This window comes from Myripristis murdjan, chromosome 4 (assembly GCF_902150065.1).
Source record: "Myripristis murdjan chromosome 4, fMyrMur1.1, whole genome shotgun sequence".
NCBI lineage: Eukaryota > Metazoa > Chordata > Actinopteri > Holocentriformes > Holocentridae > Myripristis > Myripristis murdjan.
The window spans coordinates 4826886-4846904 of NC_043983.1; the positions used below are offsets into that span (position 1 = coordinate 4826886).

Here is a 20019-nt window from a genome sequence, read left to right on the forward strand (position 1 = left end):
GTAACCCACCTTACTCCTTCCTTCCTTGTGCATTTTGTTTTAGCACCATCAGATATGCTTCTGTTAAATATAGGCCATCACCAATGTGGCAATACTTATGTTAATACACAGCAATTTACATAGTGTACAGCTTTTTGTGAATTCAGGTTCCATTAAAATCTCCCTAACTGTGGCTCTGCGTAATGGTGTCTGGTTTTCTCTGTTAAAACAAAGGAGCCATTCTCTGGACATCCAGCTGAGTACCAAGAGCCACTGAAAGAGGAAGAGAAGAGGCAGCTCAAGAGCTTCGTGTCCAAGGGGAACGTGCATAAGTGGCTTCTTGAGATGCATGAATTCCTCTGTTTGAGTCTGGCCAGCCGCCATGCCCCAGACACTTACAGTCCCTTGTGGAGGTAAAGTAGCTGTCACACTAACATAGATTACCCCAGACTTAATGTGTCAGAACATCTCAAGAAAAAAACGATTTATTTAATGTTGCCTTTGTTACACATTTCATAAACCATGACTTCATCCCCAATTAAAATTCAGTCATAATCTTAGATGCAGTGCCATGAAAGAGTAAGTACACCATATGCAAAGGTGTTTTTTTTTTTTTTTTAACATATATGCATGCATACTTAATCATGATTTCCACAATGTTGATAAATAAGGTGATCTTGAAATACCAACGAAAACATTACACACCCTAGCTCTTCCAATAGTGGTCTAAAGTGATGTTTGAGAGCTTTCTTGAATGTACTGCTCACCTCAAGTCTCCCCTACAGCATTTGGATCTGAGCTTTGACGAAACCCTCCATTTCCTCTTTATGAGTTATGTTGTGGTGGATTTGCTTGGGTTCATTGGGATTTTGGCTCATTGTGTTGTTGAAAGTGCATTCATGGTTCAGTTTCATCTTTTTTACAGATGGCTACACATTAGCTAAAGTACATTAAGCAATACTTGCATTTGGAGTAGTACTGGAAGCAGCAGTAGGAGGAGATGGGGTTAATAACAAACAAAGGGTTGAGGTACTTACAATAGTACTCAATGTTGTAGTAGTAGGGGTTGCTGAAATTGAAGCAGTACTAATTGCAGTAAAACTACTTGTAATAACAGTTAAAGCAGCAGTAGTTCCAATATTTCAACTATAAACTCAGCACTTCATACTTTTTAGCTGCTACCACTGCTGTAACTGTAAGGCTGTGTCCGAAATCACTCCCTAATCACTATATAGTGCACTATATAGTGATTACGCCATTTTGTAGGGGTGTCCGAATGTCTAGTGATTATTTATGTTCACTATATAGTCCACTAGATGTATCCCACAATCCACCGCAAAATGTAGTGGACATCCGATGGTCACTAACCAGGCAGTATATCCCGTCATGCATTGCGGAACGGCGCCGAACAACGGGCGAAGTAGTGTCCGAAACGGTCCGCTATTGAGTTCACTATATAGTCCACTACATTGAATTCCCTATATAGTGAGTAGGGAGGAGTGAGTGAGTGAGTGATTTCGGACACAGCCTAAGTGTTCCGTAAACTCCATCAAGTTATGACCCAGGTCAGAGGGCAGTCTGCAGTGCCCACTGGTGCTCTCCGTGGTGCTGAAATGTCTCTGCAGAGCTGGCAGCATCTGTTTACGCTCTTCAGAGCGCCAGGCATCTGAGCAGAGCAGAGGTCTGTATCACGAAGCAAGCTTAGTTTTCGCTGGATTAGCCAGACCTATAAGGATACACTAATTGAGATCATGGTGATCAGGGATAACCGGTATCACGACGCTGGTTATCAACTCGCTCACTCGATCCAGGTTTGCCTCACCAGGAGCCGTGAACGTGCACGTATAAGGGAGGGTTCCACAAGGAAAAAAGCACAGTGTATTATACTGGAAAAGTATGAGGCGGAAAAACAAAATTTACATAGTAAATCGAACACCGTGGCTGCCGCGAAGAGAAGGCAGAATGCTTGGCAACGAATTGCCGACTGCATAAATGCGCAAGTTACACATCAGTGGCTCAAGTCCACATCTGACGCTGAAGCCCATGCACTGCACTGCACAGATGTATTGCGACAGGTATAGTTGAATTCCCCCATGTGTAATTCCCCTCAGCTGTCAATCCGGCCCATTCTCTCACAAAGGAATCATTTGCCCCCCAAAAAATTTAGAGCTAATTAATTGTGCTATTTTAAATGTCCCTAAAATGTTGTGAAACGCCTCTAAAAATACTTTTATCAAACTTCCTTTAATGATCTCTCAAGGAAAATCCTTTCATGCCGTAATGCTCTCCGGGATCCTCAGTGATTGGACAGGCCACGGTTTGGCAAACAGCTGATTGGCCAGGGGGTGGTGCTTTATGTAGGATTCAATCCTATCCTGAAAGTTAGCCTGCTCCGGGGCAGGCTAGCTTTCAGGATCATATTTACAGAAGAATAAGGAATAGGTATTGAATAATACCACCTTTGAATTATTATTAAAACATTATTATTTTATAATGATATTATATTTTATAATGATATATATATATATGTGTGTGTGTGTGTGAGTGTATACACACTACACAATCATTGGAACAGAATTTTACTAAAAAAGATGAGCTTGTTTTTCGTTACTCATGCCTGCAATTTATATATATACCACCAAAATGCTCAGTGTCTTGCACTTTTCCTTATTTGCTTGGCAGATGAAACATTTATTTTAACAGCTAACACAATATGATATTACTAAAGGATATTTTATTATCAGATGAAAATAGGGATATGTGTTGAGGAACATCTTCTGATACAGGCTGTTGTGGATAAGAAGACATCAGACCTTAATATCAGCCTTAATAAACCAATTAAGAGCATTGCTACTGTATCTGAAACAACTTGTCAGCATAAAGTGTAGATTTTAGGGATGATGGACACCAGCACAGGACCAAACCCTCAACTGGACAATCATCAAAGGCAGCAGTGGCGACCAAGTTGTTAGAGACACCAACTAGAGCTGTGCCACCTTGAGAAAGTGTCATTCAGAAAAATGTTACACACTCACAGTAGGTCCTGAATATTGTCGATCACTCTTATTTCATCCTAGTGTGAAAGAGGCTGTGGCTGCCTACATGGACCGCAAAGAGGTGGACGTGCCCATCGACGTGGAGGCTGCCTTCCCTGACAGCATCCAGCTGTCACAGATAGTGGAGGCATGGAAATACGCTGTGACCGCCAAACAGGAATGGATGATGTGATGGATCACACAGTGCCTTTTGAATGGGATTCATGAGAGTTTAAAGACATTTTTTATCGAATCCCAGATGTTAAATGCATCTGGGGTTCATTTCTGATCATGTGCTAATGATGCCAGAAATGTTTTTTCCACTTTATTCTTTTCTTTTTTTTCTTTACAGTAATTATTGTTCAAAAAACAAGGCCTGTGTAAAACCTTACCTTAAAAAAGAAAAAATAGTGTATGGTACGAGAGCCTTAATACACTTGACTGTTGAGTGTTTACTGCCATGAGGGAAAAATACAAATAACTCATGACTTATTTGACCTCATTTAAATGTGACCTCACAGCAAGATCTGCTCAGGAGAATGTTCTGCATGCCTACGTTCAACAAATATATCTATTTACTGTTTTGTTTTATTTTACTATTGATTGAAAGTGATTTTATCTACATGTATTTCTATATTGAAACAAGTAAAAAGCACAACTGCCTGCCGCTGAATGAAAAGGAACAGTGTTTAATAAAATCACTTATGTAATCACCACACTCAATGGACTTCACTGGACAATGTTGCAACATGTAAATCTGTATTTTGTAATCTTCATCTCAAACTATCTGAGCTGGAATGAGCCTGTCTGACAGTTTATTCACAAACTGACTCAAAATCAACCAGATCAGTTCACTCCTGGATTGGCAGGAAAAGGGATTAAAATTAGGGCTGCAACTATTTTCATTGTCAACTAATCTGCTATCTGCTATTAAACACTTCCAAGTTAGCAGAGCCAAAAGCAATATTTTAAAGTTGCTTCAGATGGAAAACAAAACACCCCACACTATTCATTTTAATATTATGAGAAAATCTAACCTGATCTTATAAGAAGCTGTAACCACCAACTGTATGGTATATTTGTGCATGTGTGTGTGTGGGAGTAAGACGTACATAGTCTTCACCATGCCTGTACATTCTCTAACAGTCCGGGAAGCAGAATAATATCACATTTTTTAAAGTGGGTGAACTGCCTCTTTAATGGAAGGGGACTTATTGTGAAAAACACAACAACTTTAACAAAAGTTGATTTATTCTCATGTTCTCTTGTAAATAAATTACAACATTGTCTTTTGTTTACAAAAATAAAATGAAACCCAACCAACATGAAACATGTTGGCCACATCTGTTTCAGACTTAAGAATATGAGAAACTGCCCTGCTAATCCTTATGTGTCATCATACAAACCCGTTAACAAAAAGTATTCAAATGTAAAGGGACTTAAAAACGCGTCCCCAAAGTTGACGGCCGCCTGTTCCGCCAGCCGTCGTCCGACTCAAACGACGAGCACGCCATAAAACTAAACACAGGAATAGACAAAGCTTGAAAAAATAATAAAGTACACACATCTTAAGTTGGGGCTGGGCAGAGTTTCATTTGAGGAAAATGAAACACGGAGGATTCAGGATGAGGAGCAAAGACAAAAACGGCCTTAGTCCAGTGTACCAGCCTACGGAAGAGTGTTTGCAGTGCGTTCTTATGCTGTGTAAATGCTGAATAAAAATCCTCCTAATACACAATGTTGCAGCAAGGGTGTAACAATAGCGTAAATACAAAAAACTACATGAGTTCACTTTAAACTTACATGGTACTGGTACACCTCGTGATGGCATTACAAATCAGGGAGATTTGATTTTAAGTATTTGTGCAATATTACTGTGTAATAAACAATCCGGTTCCATAGGTCAAAGAAATAATCGGCAACTTTTTTCACATAAATGTCTGTTTGGCTTCTCTCTATTCTTGACTGCCATGATCCATCCAGTTACAGAAAGCTTTTTCATTTGCTGTTGCAAACACTCAGCTCTTTCCTGCTGTACAGGAAGTGATGCGTTTTATGTTGCTTTGTCTGTCTATTCCAAATGAAAAAGAAAAGAGCGCCACCTACAGAGACTCAAACTTCCTCAACAGAAAGACGGTGCAGTCCCGCCCACACTCTTTGACTGACAGGTGATGTCTGACGTGCAGTGTGGGAGCAATAAAATAAAATAAAAACACAATAAAATAAAAAGTGTTACCGATTACAACTGTGGTACACTGGTATAAAGCCGCTGTGAAAACAGTTACCAAATACTCTTAGACAGTAATTGCTTAAAGAGAAAATATCCAGTGCAAACGCACAAACTGAATTCTATTCTGCCAGTGTGATTCTGCAACAGGAGGTCAGACTCAACAAAACTGCAGGACGATGGCAATATTACTGAGTTAATTTGACCTCCGTTTAATGAAGGCGTCATTGCTCTGGAAAAAAAACAAAACTAAAAAAAAAAAAAAAAAATGGGATGTGTTCTTCTAAAGCAGGAGCTCTCTCCTCCTGCCTGTTAGTGCTGGTTCTTCATCCCCTGAGGCTTGCCTGGCTTTTTGTCCTGCTGCTGCTGCCCTCGTCCGGCGCCGGGCATTCCTCTGCCCCGACCGCCAAACACTCCTGCAAAACACACACCGGCATGTATCATCATTACCTTACTGTTTTGTGACTTTTGTGACTACTGTTTTGTGAAATTGTTACACCCGCAGATCCTTCATACTCTAAATTAACAATAAAATTCCCTCTGTAACCCTGCAACAGTGCATGCCAGAGTTAAAGACAGTTGCTGAGTTTGGGTACCCATCCCGCTGCTGCCTCACCTCTGCCGGCTCCCCCTCCTCTTCCTTTGCCCTGCTGCTTGTTCTGCTGCAGGCCGCCCCGGCCGCGGCCCTTGGACACCACCTCCTCCTTCACCATGTCGATGATCTCGTCGGGGATTCGCAGGTACTTGATGGTGCTTCCCCGGATGTAGCACTCAGGCATCCTCCAGAACTTGTCTCCATCCTGCATGGCAACAGCAAGCACAGCAGGGCATCCTTAGAAATCCCGATACGGTTCTGGGTGTGACTCACTGACAAGCACCAGAACAGGTCAGAACATTCATCGTGCCTTTTGGCCAGCCGCTAAAACAGCCTGCACGAGTGCTGCAAAAGCCCTTGACCAAGCATGACCCTTTTGAGTGTATCTTGCCCACAGAGATTATTTAAAAAAAAAAAAAAAAATCACAGCTATAAGGAGTGATTTCATTTGCATATTATTGTGTAAAGTTGATTTGACTTTTCAGGGTTCATACAGCTTAAGGTAAGTTATATTTAAGACTTTTAAACCTTTTTAATATCACACAGAATAAAACTTAAAACCAGTTTTACAATTACCACAACTGAAGAAGAGAGGTAGAGCAGAACTGGGATACAGCTGGTGTTTGTTGGCAGGCTGACTCTGAAATTTTGTTGATTTTTAGCAACCATCATCAGGGATGAATGGATCATTATCCTAAACCAAACATTCAGCCTTTAATTTACAGATGTAAATCTCTATCGCCAAGCTATAGCATCTTCTTTTCCAGTTATGTGGCTAACTTTCTTATCCTGGTTTGTAGAATACCCCCCTGATCTGTGTGACGTTATTGTGGGAGGCATTCAGTCAACTATTTAAAAAACTAAAATAGAAATAAAATGTTACTACTTGCAAAATCCAGGGAAAAAAAATCATAAAATACTATGTCACATGTCTTAGAATTTAAGACTTTTTAGAAATCTTTTAAAGACTTTTGAAAGCTTGGCAAAGCTTTGGTGGAAAGCATGCCACCAAGCAATTAAATCATGCAGCTGCTCGGAGAGATCCAGAGTTGGTTCTGAGCAACAGTGAGACGGACGCTGTGAGAGCAAGTGAGAGCAGAGGAGAGCTTTACCCTGGAGGTGCAGATGACTTCTCTCAGATTGATATTCATCCAGTTGTCACAGCTGACCAGGTGACCGTTGTAAGTCTCTCCGTTCTTCAGCTCCACCAGCTGTGAAACACACAAAGCCAGCTGTGAAACACACTGAAGCACTGGGATGGATGAGATCTAGAGCAGTGGTTTTCAAACTTTTTTTCAATAATGTTCCCCTTTGAAATATTTTTACACATGACATTTGGTATGGAAAAAAAGCTTATATAAAAGAGGAAAACTAATCCAGTACACTGCAGCAGACTTAAATTAACTAAAGGCAGCTACACAGCAGACTGTATGGTACACTACTGGTTGAACAAATTTGGGAGTCAACTTTTAAGAGTTTATGAAACTTTAACAGTGCCACTGCAGGGGTAATGTGGAACAGGAAACACCAAAACAAGAACAGGAAATAAACTTGACTTGACACAGTTCTGATTGAACAGAAATGTGGCAGAGGGCAGCAGACTATCACACCACAGTGTCTACCAGGCAGCTACACTCCATGAGAGGCAACTTGTGGCTCCAAGAAACAGCAAAGCACAGCTGCTCAGCCTGGTCCTTACCATGGGATGGTTCTGGGCAGTCTTCAGCAAGGACAGAGGGAGCTGCAAGTGAAGACAGACAAGCACAAAGCTTTAGGGGTGCAAAACCAAACCGTTCAAGACACAACACACCCTGCACAGAACTCACCGGTGTCAGCTGAACCTCCAGGGCAAATAAGCGTTACCTCACAATGAGTGTTCATGATATTTTAAACTGGGAGATGAAGAGGGCATTACAAACATGTCCACAGCATGAGAGCCATGCAGCCACACACTGAGCTGATGAACGGATGAATATATTCCAAGTATTTGTATGGTTGTGTTAAATAGTGTAAAAAGCACTTTAGCCTTTGAGTGAGCATTTTCTGATGTCATGTTGTTATCCCAAAGGTCTGAATGAAAAAAATGTGATTTTTGCAAATAAGAGAAAATTAACAGATCATTATTAAATAGTAGTGGGTTTTTTTCTCCCTAATGTGCAAAACAAACCGAGCCAAAACCGTGACCCGAAACCGACATACAAACCGAATAGTGGGTTGGAAAGCACATCGCATTTAGTATTTGATCCACCGTTCTACTACTGTGAGCTGGCACCTGAGCAGGGATAAACACCTACAACATGACAGGCCAGTCTTAGCCACTGCGGAACCAGCGCGCCAAACGTCATGCAAAAAAGCTATCAATTTAATTTATTCTTAACGTCCAGCGACGTTCAAACCCTATAAACATTAAACAGCGCCCTCGTGAATCTCTGGACTCAACTGGTAAATTCGGCATACAACTGGTTCACCAAGCAGCACTTTATTTCGATAAAATATCATCTTTTGAGTTGGCACCCCTGACTGCCGCCTCTACTGCGCGTCAGGCTGAAGAGGACTGGGGCTACAAACGCTCTACCTGCGCTGTCCAAAAGCTTGTGGACGCTTTCATTTCACAGACGTGTTTCTTGGTGCTGTTGACACCGAGGCCTCTTTAGCGAGTCGTAAAAGGTGCTAAGTTTTTGCTGCCTTGTCATGTCATTCATTTTGGTAAATAACAAGCAGGGCAACATTAATCTCACCCACTTGATTAGCCTAGCTAACATCACCGTTTGTGTTCTCTCACGCATCGGTGATGTTATCAGCCTTCACTTAGACAGCTCTCTGAATCCAACACGACGTGCAGATTTTATTTCAGTGTTGGGGAGTCTGCAGGCATTACACCACCGCCGAGCAGCTACAAATGTTTAACGTTAGCTAGTATGCGACTGCTAACTCGGCTAACGCTAACGAGCACTGGGCATTAGCGTCCCAGCAGAAAGATGCTGCCATTGCAGATAGCTGGAGAGCAAGTGAGCTAACATGGATATCATTTTTACGTATAATGCCATTGAATACTCACCATTGTGACGGTAAGAGCAGTTTATTTGTTTATTTGTTTGTGACTTTCTGTGTTGGCCGTCTGCTGCCACGCTTGGACAAGCTACCCTGACTGTACACAAGCCTGCTCCTGCGGCTGCCGCCTCTTCTTCTGGTTTGTTGTCGCATTCCTTTTAACGGTGCATACCGCCACCTACCGTATCGGAGTGTGTCGATCCATGGGATACATATGCATACACTCACTAGTCTATTCAGAAGAAAAGAAAAGAAAATTACACCCTATTTGCTGTCCCTGTCTGTATTATGTAACCTATTAACCCCTCTAATTTGACTGAAGTTGAGAATTGTTGGAATCCTTAATTTTTGTCTATAGTAATCCAATCTTTCTAATCTGTGGTAAAAAACAAACAAACAAACAAAAAAAACAGAACAAAAAATTACTACCAAGAGAAGTATGGATTAAGATATTTCACCCGCCTAAAATGTTGTCTGTGAAACCGTAACAACAGATGGCTGTGTAAAAGTAGAACAACAAGAGGGACACAACACAGAAATGATGAAACAAGAGAGATGCAAAATGCTGCCTGTACTTGTTCACTCAAACTGGCAGTGTGAATGGGAGAATGGTTACAACATGGCATCAGACTTTTTGATTTACACTGATGTGCTGTCACAATCTGAATATCTTCACATGAGCAATAAATGCCTTTAACCATATCTGACTTATTTACTTTGCTTTCTAGTATTCATAGTGAGTGTCAGTCAGGTATTGCTGTGCATGTCCTTGCTTGGCTGGAGCTGAGGCCACATGGTCAGGTCACAACAAGCAAAAAACAAACAAACATCTTTTGTGTAGACAGTGTAATGTATGTGTTTAATGTTCAGTCTGTAAAATAAATGAATGGCTAAAAAAATACGTGAACATATCTTGACCTCCGGTTCAATTATGTAGCAAGTTTGGAGTAATATTGGCTGGAAAAGGTTTGATCCTGAACACAAAAATTCGCTCTGACAAATAAAGTAAAAGTGTCCTAGCCTTTCCAGTAATGACACGGTGAGCGTCAGTGTACGTCGTGACGTCGAGGTGTCGACGTAGCGTCAGAGCGGAGCGGACCTGCCGTGCAGAGCGAAGCAGAGCAGCAGCGAGCCGAGCCGTGGAGGAGCACACACCCGGATACGCGCTCGGCTTCTGGACAAAAATAAAGACTTCAGCGACAACGGCTCCTTTGCAGCGGCAGAGAAGATGAATAACAGCAAACGGACGGTGGTTGTCACAGGTTAGTTTTCTCTACCTGCCGCCTTGTTTCATGTCCAGGTCCCCGCCGACTGAGAGGCTGAAGTGTTGGAAAAGTTGCGGTGAACGCTCCTTCAAGGGAAATGACAGCTGACCTAATGGCGTCAAGTTGTTACTCTCTTCATAACGGCAGCAGTGGGAATCACTTTTGTTCATGTACAACAGCAGTTTTTTTTTAAAAAAAAAACAATAACAGCGCATTAATATAAAGTAATTTATCTGGCAGTGACAAGACTGTGACTGTGTTATGTGGCCCAGAAGTGTGAAGTGTGTTAGTGCTTCAACTCTTTACCGGAACACCCAGTACAATAAGACACATCGCGTCTTCAGTTCCAGCAGCTTCTACATGTTTTACTCAGCAGACAAGCTCATATCTGGAAGTGTTAGTGTGAAGCTAGCTAAGGCAGGCAGGGACGGGGTCTTCCCAGACACAAAGGCCTGTTGAAGTCCGCGGTCCCATCCTGATAAAGGATGTGTAGATGGCCTGGGAACAGCAGCTTCACAATAGCTGGCCGGCTGGCAGCTGCCGACCCCTCTCTCTGCCTCTTTTCAGCGGCCTGTCAGACAGGCTGATCCCGGGACCCCCAGGGGACCCAGGGGACCCGGGGGACCCGCTGACCCCACAGGGGGGAGAAACAGGAGGGTGACTGCTCAGCTCCACATCTCTGCACAAACAAATTTGGACCAAGATCCACAGGCAACTGCCATGTTGTCAGCTCATTTGCAGTGATGGAGGGAGTGTTTGTTTGTTTGTTTGTTTTTGGTAAAAGAGCAGGTTGATTTTATTGTGTGATTCAAGGACATTGCCATACTTCTCCCCTCATTAAAGCTAAGCCAAGACCATACATGTCAAAATTCCAACTGCACAGATATCCATCCAATACATAGGGCTCATTTATAACAGATCTAAATCTGTATCTGAGCCACATATGGTAAACCCCACAGATCACTGAAGTTAGGCACTGGTTATGTTGCACCACACAGAAATGTGTAAGAAAGCAGGTCAAAGGAGTTTATTAAGCACCGCCTCAGATTGTATTTCAGCCCACTTGCAGCTATTATTACTAACAGGATATTTTCTGTGTTAACAGGATTGTGTTTACTTTACTTTGAGCAAGTTAAATAACTAACATGTTTTGCAGGTTTTGGGCCATTTGGAGAGCACACCGTCAATGCTAGCTGGGTAGCAGTGCAGGTATTTTTTTCACTTATGTATCTCTGGAATTGTGCACCTATACTTGAATTATATTCTACAGCTTGTTTATTTTATGGGATTGAACAGAAACCAGTTTGAACATGCTCTTAGATGAAACCATTTATTTATCATTGCTCTGAGTTTCAAACTTATTTGTTGGCATTGCAAATGAGACCATTCATGATATGTGAAATATAGGGCCAGACAGCTATTCTAACCATATCAGGAGTCATTTCCAAAATGCTATACACTCTGAAAAAATGTATAACTCTTAAATGTGGTACATTCTGTTTTCAACGGTATGCCATTTTGTCAGCCAAGATGATAATCGTCTAAAGTAGCTTATGTAGTTAGACTTTGGAGCTGACAATCACTTTCTAAGAGTACATGTCACTGCCAAATGATGTACACATCATTTTGAACCTCCTTATATGCTCAGAAAGCCACGCTGCAATGGTAGGCCTGCTTCAACCTGGGCAGCAGGGTGTATTTGGCTCTGTGTGCGTGGATCCTCCTGAGGAAAGTGGAGGAGGGTGACAATGGCTGTCAGGCTGTCTAGACAGACCTGATAAGGATATTAAAGGCAAACAAAAGGCGGCTCTGTGGCGGGGTCACCAACATGGTCAAACAAGCCTCTTTTCAATATTTATGTGAGAGCTTGGTGGCCGTGGCCATTTGTCCTGCATAATGCACGTGTGTGTGTGTGTGTGTGTGTGTGTGTGTGTGGGTGGGTGGGTGGGTGGTTGTATGTTTGAGGGCAGACACGCTTAATTTGACTCAGATTTGTCTTCAATTCACTATTGATGTTTACATCTTTTTTTGTTTATTGGTTGGCTTCTAAAGAAGGTTGATTTCTACTGTTATATTTGAGGTTAAAGCAAAATTGAACTTTGGTAGAGTGTTGGGTTGTATAGTTACCTGGATGTGTTTTGAGTCCACAAGGTGATGAAATATCCTCATTAGTTGCTCTGTGCTCCTCTTGGCTGATAATCCACAATAGTGTATTTGTGTCTTAAAATCACACTTTTTGCACATGAATGAACACAAACTAAGTGCATTATAACAATATAAAAAACCATGTGGACTCAGATCACAGTGAGGTTTATACAACCCAACACTCTGCCAGAGTTCAGTTTTGCTTTAACATAATTCATAGCACATAATACAGTAGTCTGGTACAGAGTGCCACCGTTCAGGGCTGGTAGAGCAAGTGAGAGATGTCTGCCCTCAAATTAAAAATATCAGTTTTGTCTGAGGTGTGTGGGTTCAAAAGTCATAGACAAATTAATCCAGCAAAAAACTTTAAGAATAACAAAAAAGAACAGGGAAAAAGGCAGTAATTATTATTTACATTCACGTATTATCTTCACGTATTTTTTTTTTTACTTAACTAAAAAGTGCACAGAAAACATTTGGGTCATAGAACATCGTCAGATCAGATTAGATTCTGATTAGTTTTACTGGTATCAGGTTTTGTTGAATTATTTTCATTATTTGTTTATGGTAAATATATTTTTTGAACATTAAAAATGGTAAATTCTTCGCTATGACACCCTTATGTGATCTGGAAATTTGTGAATTCTGATTCTGATTCTGATTGGGTCAGGGGAAGAAGAGTGTTAACATGGGACTAATTCCCACACGTGATTAAAAAAATTGTCATGTCACTGTAAGGCGCTTTAGATAAAAGAGTACATTTAATGGCAGATGCTTTGATATGTTGAATTCATTGTTAAATGCCAGGTATTTTCTTAACAGGAACTAAAGAAACTTGGCCTGGGAACCGAAGTGGACTTGCATGTGTATGAGGTTCCTGTAGAGTACCAGACAGTCCAGAGTTTGGTGCCTTCATTATGGAAACAGTATCATCCACTGGTAAGAAGGAAATGTAGTGGTTGAACTTTTGCAGTCATTCCTTGCTCTCACCCATTATTCCATCTTTAAAGGTGCATTAAAGCTGTGTTACAATAGGCATTCTTTGTAAATGGGCATTGTCTCTCAAACAAGCACAAGAAATCCCCATATTGGGAGAACATTTTCGAATATCCTAATATGGCAACAGTCCAGAGATGCTAAAAGTACCATTGCATTTTTTTAATTTAAAAATACGTTTGTGTCTTAAACAGGTGTTTTTTTTTCCTCATATGTGGTTGAGATTTCACCTGGTCTCTTTTACATTTTGTACCATTTTGTGACAATTTTTACATGCATGCACCACAAAGATTTGAATGGGGGCTCATTCACTCCCATTCAGTTCCAAACAGCACAGAAAACAACTATGCGTTTTGAAAGCTGAAAAATCTTAGCAGCTGGCAAAGTAATTGTTGATTCATCAGTACTAATTAACCCCAACAGATATATTATGGTTATTTTGTGCTATGGGTGGTAAAAAATGTTACTCATTGCCCCTTTAAGCAATTTAACTCTTGTTCTTACTGTGTTGTTTCCTTTTGTTTGCTTGACAGTTGGTAGTTCATGTCGGAGTGTCAGGTATGGCCACCACTGTCACGTTGGAGAAGTGCGGCCGTAATCATGGCTACAAGGGTCTGGACAACAGCAGCTTCTGTCCTGACTCACAGTGTTGCATTGTGGGAGGACCGGACTGCATTGACTCAGTTATTGACATGGAATCTGTTTGCAAGAGAGTGACAGCCTCGGGGCTTGGAGTAGCCGTGTCCGTCTCCAAAGATGCCGGAAGGTAAGCTGTCACCTGTTCAGTGACTGGGTGGTTGAGTCACCTTTAGATTTATTTTCTTATTTCAACAGTTCAGATATAACTTTGCCCTGCAATGGACTGGTGACCTGTCCAGCATGTTCCCCTGCCTTATGCCCAATGAGCACTGGGACAGGCTGCAGCACCCCATGACCCTAACCGGATAGGCATCTTGGAAAATGAATGAATGCATGAATGATGAAAGATACCCTTATTTCTGTTAAAGTTCATTCATTTATGTAGGCATTCTTCACAAAAGAAGTGTCAAAGAACATTACAAAAAATGAGCCTACATAGATTTAACTAGCCAACAATGAACAGGATAACCTGGAGATGTCCAGTGATTGGTAGTAATTGCAGAGATTGTCAGATATATATGGAATCTGTAGGGAAAGGATGTGAATTTATTTTTTGTGCAAACATTTAAGCAAAGTTGAATTTATGAACTTAGAGATTATGCTGATATGTAAAACAACAAATTCTGGCACCTGTTTTTGAGAAAATGAAACAGTTTCTTTCTTGTTATTTTCCTATTTGAATTGGAAAGTAGATCCAGCTGGTTGTGTCTGCAAGAAACTTCCGCATAGTAACTGCATTTCAAATACACTTGATACACTGTGTAAATAAGACAGGTTTGGAATTGCTGTACGGTTTATTTTATCACTTTGATGGAGCTAAAATAACAACTCACACAGACTTCAAGTCTTTATGTGAAGCTAACACAAAATGCTACCCATAGGAACTGAACCACTGGACGTACAGCTGTGACAATGGTAATGGTATCACAAGTGGACAGCTGTAAGCACAAGTGTGAACAGGGTTCAGCACATCTTAGAAATGGATTCAGCATGTTTCCCTGTACACAGAAATCAGAATCTTGTGAGTAAATGGGATATGGCAGTAACATGTTTACATGTGTTGCCTTACTCTAATTAATCCAGCGTCATATTACAGGATAATTGGGCAGATTTTGGGTCTGATTTGGTTCTTCTGGCAATTGGGGGTTCCTGATTCTTGACTGGCCTGAGCAGGTTATCTGGCCAAATGATCTTGGTTTACAGACAAGATCTTAATGTTACTGACTGGATCGGAGGCTCCCTAATGTTGAATCCTGTTGTCCAGGACCTATGTCACTTATGTCACAGGACTTATCTTGCGTGACTCACGTCACATTAAGTCCTGCATGTGAGATCCCAAGTCCCTGAATCACCACTCTGAAATTGTGTAGTATAAACACCAAGTGTGTGGTGCTGCATGTTGACTGGATTGTCTGGTGTGTGTGTACTTACAATTAAAGTGTTAAAAATTTGTTACAGTACTATAGAGTACTACAAAAATATTATAGACAGCTGTGTGTATGTCTGCGTTTCACTTACTATACGAATACCACCGAAATATTATGTGTTGATTTACCCATCTAAGCAGAGAACCCTCTGGAATAATTTAATAACCTGGGTCTGAACGTGATCAGGTCTCCCTGTGACAGATGTAAAATGTGTCTTCAGTGATTGACAGTGAATTAAAATGAGGCTGGAGTGAGCTAGGATGTCTCCTCTTGTTAAATACCTGCTGCCTGTTAAATTACCTTTTATTTTTATTTTTTGCAAGGAAGGAGGACTATCAAAGTCAGAATCTCTCTCTGTCTCTCTCTCCCTCTTTGAAATGTGTTTATTTGCATATTGAGTGGGAAAGTGAGATCCGATCACAAGTGGGCAAGTAAGACGCATGTGGAGACACATGTTAATGCCAGGTGTGTAGGGATGGACTGACAGCTGTCCACTTATGTTTGGATTACCAAAGATGCATTTTAATACCAGGTGGGAACAGAGCCTCAGCTGTGTGCTTGTGATTGGATCACCTGACATGGACAATTCCCTTCAGTTGACCCTACCCCTAGATTCAGTGTGCCCTCAACTGGGTAGCTGCCCTTCAAAATGGATAAACTAATAATAAACTACACAGAAGTTCTACATTTATCATTACAGAAAAGGGGAAATGAGTCTTGGTAAAGAAAGTCTTGGTAACTGACGTTCTATTTACACTGTGAATAGCGTTTTTTGAGAACTGCTTGTCATAAAGAACCAACTGATTGACTGACTGATTTTATAATTTTTGCATGGCACTTTGCAAATACTATGTATGAACTTTTTCCCCAGCACTTCATCTGTATTTCTTCTAAAAACCTCCATTTGAAGGGCCATATAACCTTAGCACTTTGCCTTTTCTCTCTATCTCAGCAAGAGTTGGAACACTCTGCCCTCAGGCGTGAACGTGGATAAGGGAGGTATAGGCTAAGAAATAGGGTTAAGGAGTGAAATGGCTTTGGCCCTAAGTCTCCTGTGCTGTTTTCTCCAACAGGTATCTCTGTGACTTCACCTACTACACATCTCTGTACCTGAGCCACGGACGCTCAGCCTTTGTTCATGTGCCTCCTATTGGAAAGCCTTACAGCGGAGAAGACCTGGGCCGTGCGTTGCAGGCCATTGTCCAGGAGATGCTGGAGTTGCTGGACCAGGCGGAGGAGAAGATCCACTGCCAGCACTTCCACTAAGTGCCGACTCAGCCTGCCACCCCTTCACACAGGAGACAAATTGCACTTAACCAGAAGCAGCCAAAATATTTTATATTCTTATCTTTTACTGGTGGATAGTGAAAACTTCAGTCATAGCATAGGATGTTTTATTGAGTTAATCTTTGTTTTGATTCTGTTTGTACTAAGTGGTTGTTGTGTTTTTTTTCTCTTTAGCACTGGACCTGAGTCAGTTATGTTTTTGGCTCTGCCAGTGATGAGAACATAAACGAGTAGCTCAGTCAGGTTTTAACTTAGGCTTTTGTCCCACCCCCAACGACCTTTAAATTTAAGAATTCCCACAGGTTTCCTATGAAAACGCAATAGCAAGAGTGCTGCTGCTTTGTTCACATGCACTTATAACAGGCTTAAGTGCAGAAATGTAGAAAACCTGTAATTGGTCCAGATATTGCAACCTGTAAGCCCAGAGGTGCACCTTACAGGGTTATTGAAATTTTTATAGAGGTCACATTTTGGGAAAGTCTTTAATGTTATTTCACTTTGTGTTCTTAATGCTTGATCCTTGAATTTCTTTCCTCCTGCCTGTAGATCCAGGTGCTTCTGTCACCAGGATTGCTCATGTGTGATGCTCCATAAAATGCACAGTATGTGTCAGTCAGCATATTATTGTGGTGTTAAACCAGATTTCTATTAATGATTAATGTACCTAATACATTATGATATATGTGGAAATTTAGGCTTGAAATTGTATTTGCTCATTTTCAGTTTCCTTCAAATACGTTTTGCCATCTTCCCAAAAGCCTAACTGCGCTGTTTCACATTTAATGTTGAATTGTTTCTTGAGTCTTTTTTTTTTCTTTATAAGAAGTTGTAATTTTGCCTTCTTTTACAAAGGTTATTTAAATCAGGGAACGGGTTGGTTCCAGCTCATATTCCCCCAGTCTTTAGGCCAAATTCTGACAGAAAATTATTTTAATCCCTAATCCACTTCACTGAGATCTGGTCTTGAGTTGTGCAATGTTATTTTACAGGTCTCATGTTAACTGATTAAAATTCACGTAATAGGTTTGTGATGATTTTATTAGGGATGCACAATTTTTAAAGAATATTAAGCCATGCAGTATTTACCACAGAAATTTCCAGATTACAAGACAGTGCTGTTTTTCTTATGAGGGAAATATTTTTTGACAGTGTCCTAAACAAAATGGTGCTGTGGAGAAATCTTGGTCTACAGATTGTGTTGTGTTATGTGTGAGAAATCCTTTACTTTTTCAAACTAAGCACAACCAAAGCATAAAAACTACACTAAGCAAGATTTTTATGCAATGCGTCCGTTGCAAAGTGTGGCTGCAAAAGATCTTTAAAATGCAATGCACTGTTTTTTTTTGTTTGTTTTTTTTTTCTCAAAATTGTGCAGCCCTAAATTTGATTTCTCAATTTAAAGCTTTCAGTTCTCTTCATTGAATCAGATACTGCTGCTGTACCTGAGGATTTGATTTAATGAAGATGGACATTCAGTCAAGTCAGAGTTGGGCCTGAAATTTTACCTCTGTAGCACTTTTTTTTTCTTCTTAATCGTCTGGATTTTGGACAAAATATTTGTTGAGACATGTGAATGGATGATTTTTTTTTTGTTTTGTTTTCATTTTAATTTACAGTCACTTTAACTAATGTAGCTTTGCAGACACATACAGATTCATTTGATCTTTTTTGCTTCAGAATTGTAACTCTGTATGTTTATAAAGGTGAGATATGCTTTATTTGCCCAAACTTGGATTTATTCTGATGTGTTTAACAAACTGGACTGTGCGCCTTGTGATGGTGCCACTCTGTTTTAAATGTGTGTTCCTTGGCTTTTTCTTTTGCTTTTCTTCCCTTTTCCTGTGTAGACTAGTGTTTCCCCCACTGCTGAATTAGGACCAGCCCACGCTGTCTAAAGGGTCATTTATACTACTTTTCTACTACTTTTCAAGACTTCTAGTGTCAAATGGTCTTAACACTGCTTCAGAAGCTTACCCACCCTGCCAAAAAGCTCTGTGGGAAACATGGATGTAGATATAATCTGTTATATCTAGTTTTAAGGGAAATAGTAACTGAACACAATGACTGTAGCATTGCATCAGTAGTCTTGAGGCATTTTCTTAACTTTTGACTTAAAATGCTCATTTTTCCACCCACATCAAGGCAGTGTTACTCTCACTTCAAGTAAATGTCAATTATTTGTAGCTGAAAATGTCATCTGAAGCTCTGTTCAGTGCCATGGCTTTTAAAAATGCTCGCACGTAGTGGCATTAACCACAAAGTCGAATCCTGGAGCACTGAGCTCAGTGGACTTAGTATTTCTCAGTCATTTCATTATTCATAGGTCACTGGCATGTTGTTTTGTTCTTGGTTCCATGGTTAAAAAAAATCTCTTAAAGGATTACTGAAATTATGGGCAGTCTTGAGTAAGTTCTCATATTTTCTCTATGTGTGGAATTGTGACAGCAAAGATGTATGTGACAGGGTTGTGGAGGAGCTGCCCCTAAAATGTGTTCACAAAAGTGAAAGCTTCCATATATCAGGTTTACACAGGTGGTGACCTGTTGCACAGACCTGTGCCTTGCTGTTTATATGTATTATGAAAAGGCCTTAAAATGTCCAGTGGGTCAATTTATAGATATATACTAACTTTCAGAAGGCCCAAATGCTGTCCAAGCAGATATGTAGCTACCTCAAAAATACGTGTGTGTGCTCTGTTGTACAGTACTCTTGTGGCTTCTAAATTTACAGTGAGTTCCTCTGTTTAGGGAATATCCTCTTAAAGGTGTTGTCATCCTGTGCTGAAACTAACAAAGCACTGTTACAAAAAGTAATTTTGGTTTTGTTCGAATTATAGGCTTTGAAATAAAGATTGAAATGGTTACCAGTCATGCATTCGTGTCTCTTATTAGAGCTTGGTGTTTTATTCATTCATTCTGTCATTCCTCAGAACAGAAATGTAAGGGTTCATTGTTTATTAAAATCGTTTAATTCACCTGTGGATTGTGCAAAGTTGCCACAGTGAGCACAGCACATAAATAGGGAGATGAATCTCAAAGACTATAAATGTTCGAGATGATGAGCCACTCAATAGCAAATAATTAGCTATTTTTTCGAAATTGAAATATCAGTCTCTTAACTTTTGGGTCAAACAGAGACTGAGGGCAAAGTCCTGGCACGTGCAAAGCTGACGTGTGTGTGTGTGTGTGTGTGTGTGTGTGTGTGTGTGTGTACATAAAAAAGAGTTAAGGGCTGTGTGTAATGTAATTTAGTCCAAATGAACTTCTTCAAGACGTATATGTGCAAGATATGTGACTACTTTTCTAATAGCAGAAACAGTAACAAGCACTTGTGCATTTGTGACCTTTGTGCTACCAGGAAATAGTGACAGAGT

General features: G+C 40.6%; 3 protein-coding genes across 3 annotated transcripts in view; 2 read left to right on the forward strand and 1 right to left on the reverse strand.

Annotated features, from left to right (window-relative positions):
• The window catches only part of LOC115357536 (E3 ubiquitin-protein ligase rnf213-alpha-like), a 50127-nt gene extending 46316 nt beyond the window's left edge, over positions 1-3811 (forward strand). The window contains exons 54-55 of the mRNA XM_030049036.1: positions 214-392; positions 3057-3811. Coding sequence (XP_029904896.1) covers positions 214-392; positions 3057-3207 — 330 coding nt within the window. The 3' untranslated portion in view covers positions 3208-3811. The remainder of the gene's footprint in view (positions 1-213; positions 393-3056) is intronic.
• A 436-nt stretch (positions 3812-4247) lies between these two features.
• On the reverse strand, positions 4248-9044 carry lsm4 (LSM4 homolog, U6 small nuclear RNA and mRNA degradation associated). The gene is made up of 5 exons (XM_030049038.1): positions 8895-9044; positions 7536-7577; positions 6949-7047; positions 5858-6041; positions 4248-5657 (listed from the first exon to the last, which is right to left on the reverse strand). Exons 1-5 carry the CDS (start codon positions 8895-8897, stop codon positions 5554-5556), a joined length of 432 nt encoding a protein of 143 aa, XP_029904898.1. The 5' UTR covers positions 8898-9044; the 3' UTR covers positions 4248-5553.
• Positions 8417-19005, forward strand: LOC115357537 (pyroglutamyl-peptidase 1). Its single transcript, XM_030049037.1, has 6 exons — positions 8417-8503; positions 9908-10149; positions 11309-11361; positions 13120-13236; positions 13827-14059; positions 16433-19005. The coding sequence occupies exons 2-6, from the start codon at positions 10116-10118 to the stop codon at positions 16623-16625; spliced, it is 630 nt and encodes a 209-aa protein (XP_029904897.1). The 5' UTR covers positions 8417-8503; positions 9908-10115; the 3' UTR covers positions 16626-19005.
• Positions 19006-20019: the final 1014 nt, after the last annotated feature.

What these genes read in the sequence shown, in the direction of transcription:
- LOC115357537 (XM_030049037.1), top strand. Translation starts at nt 10,116, where the DNA reads ATGAATAACAGCAAACGGACGGTGGTTGTCACAG. An exon ending in ACGGACGGTGGTTGTCACAG is followed by an intron (nt 10,150 to 11,308) that starts GTTAGTTTTCTC and finishes CATGTTTTGCAG; the next exon opens with GTTTTGGGCCATTTGGAGAG. An exon ending in CTAGCTGGGTAGCAGTGCAG is followed by an intron (nt 11,362 to 13,119) that starts GTATTTTTTTCA and finishes TTTTCTTAACAG; the next exon opens with GAACTAAAGAAACTTGGCCT.
- lsm4 (XM_030049038.1), bottom strand. An exon ending in AAGTCATCTGCACCTCCAGG is followed by an intron (nt 6,042 to 6,948) that starts GTAAAGCTCTCC and finishes GTTGCCATGCAG; the next exon opens with GATGGAGACAAGTTCTGGAG. An exon ending in AGGAGGGGGAGCCGGCAGAG is followed by an intron (nt 5,658 to 5,857) that starts GTGAGGCAGCAG and finishes TGTGTTTTGCAG; the next exon opens with GAGTGTTTGGCGGTCGGGGC.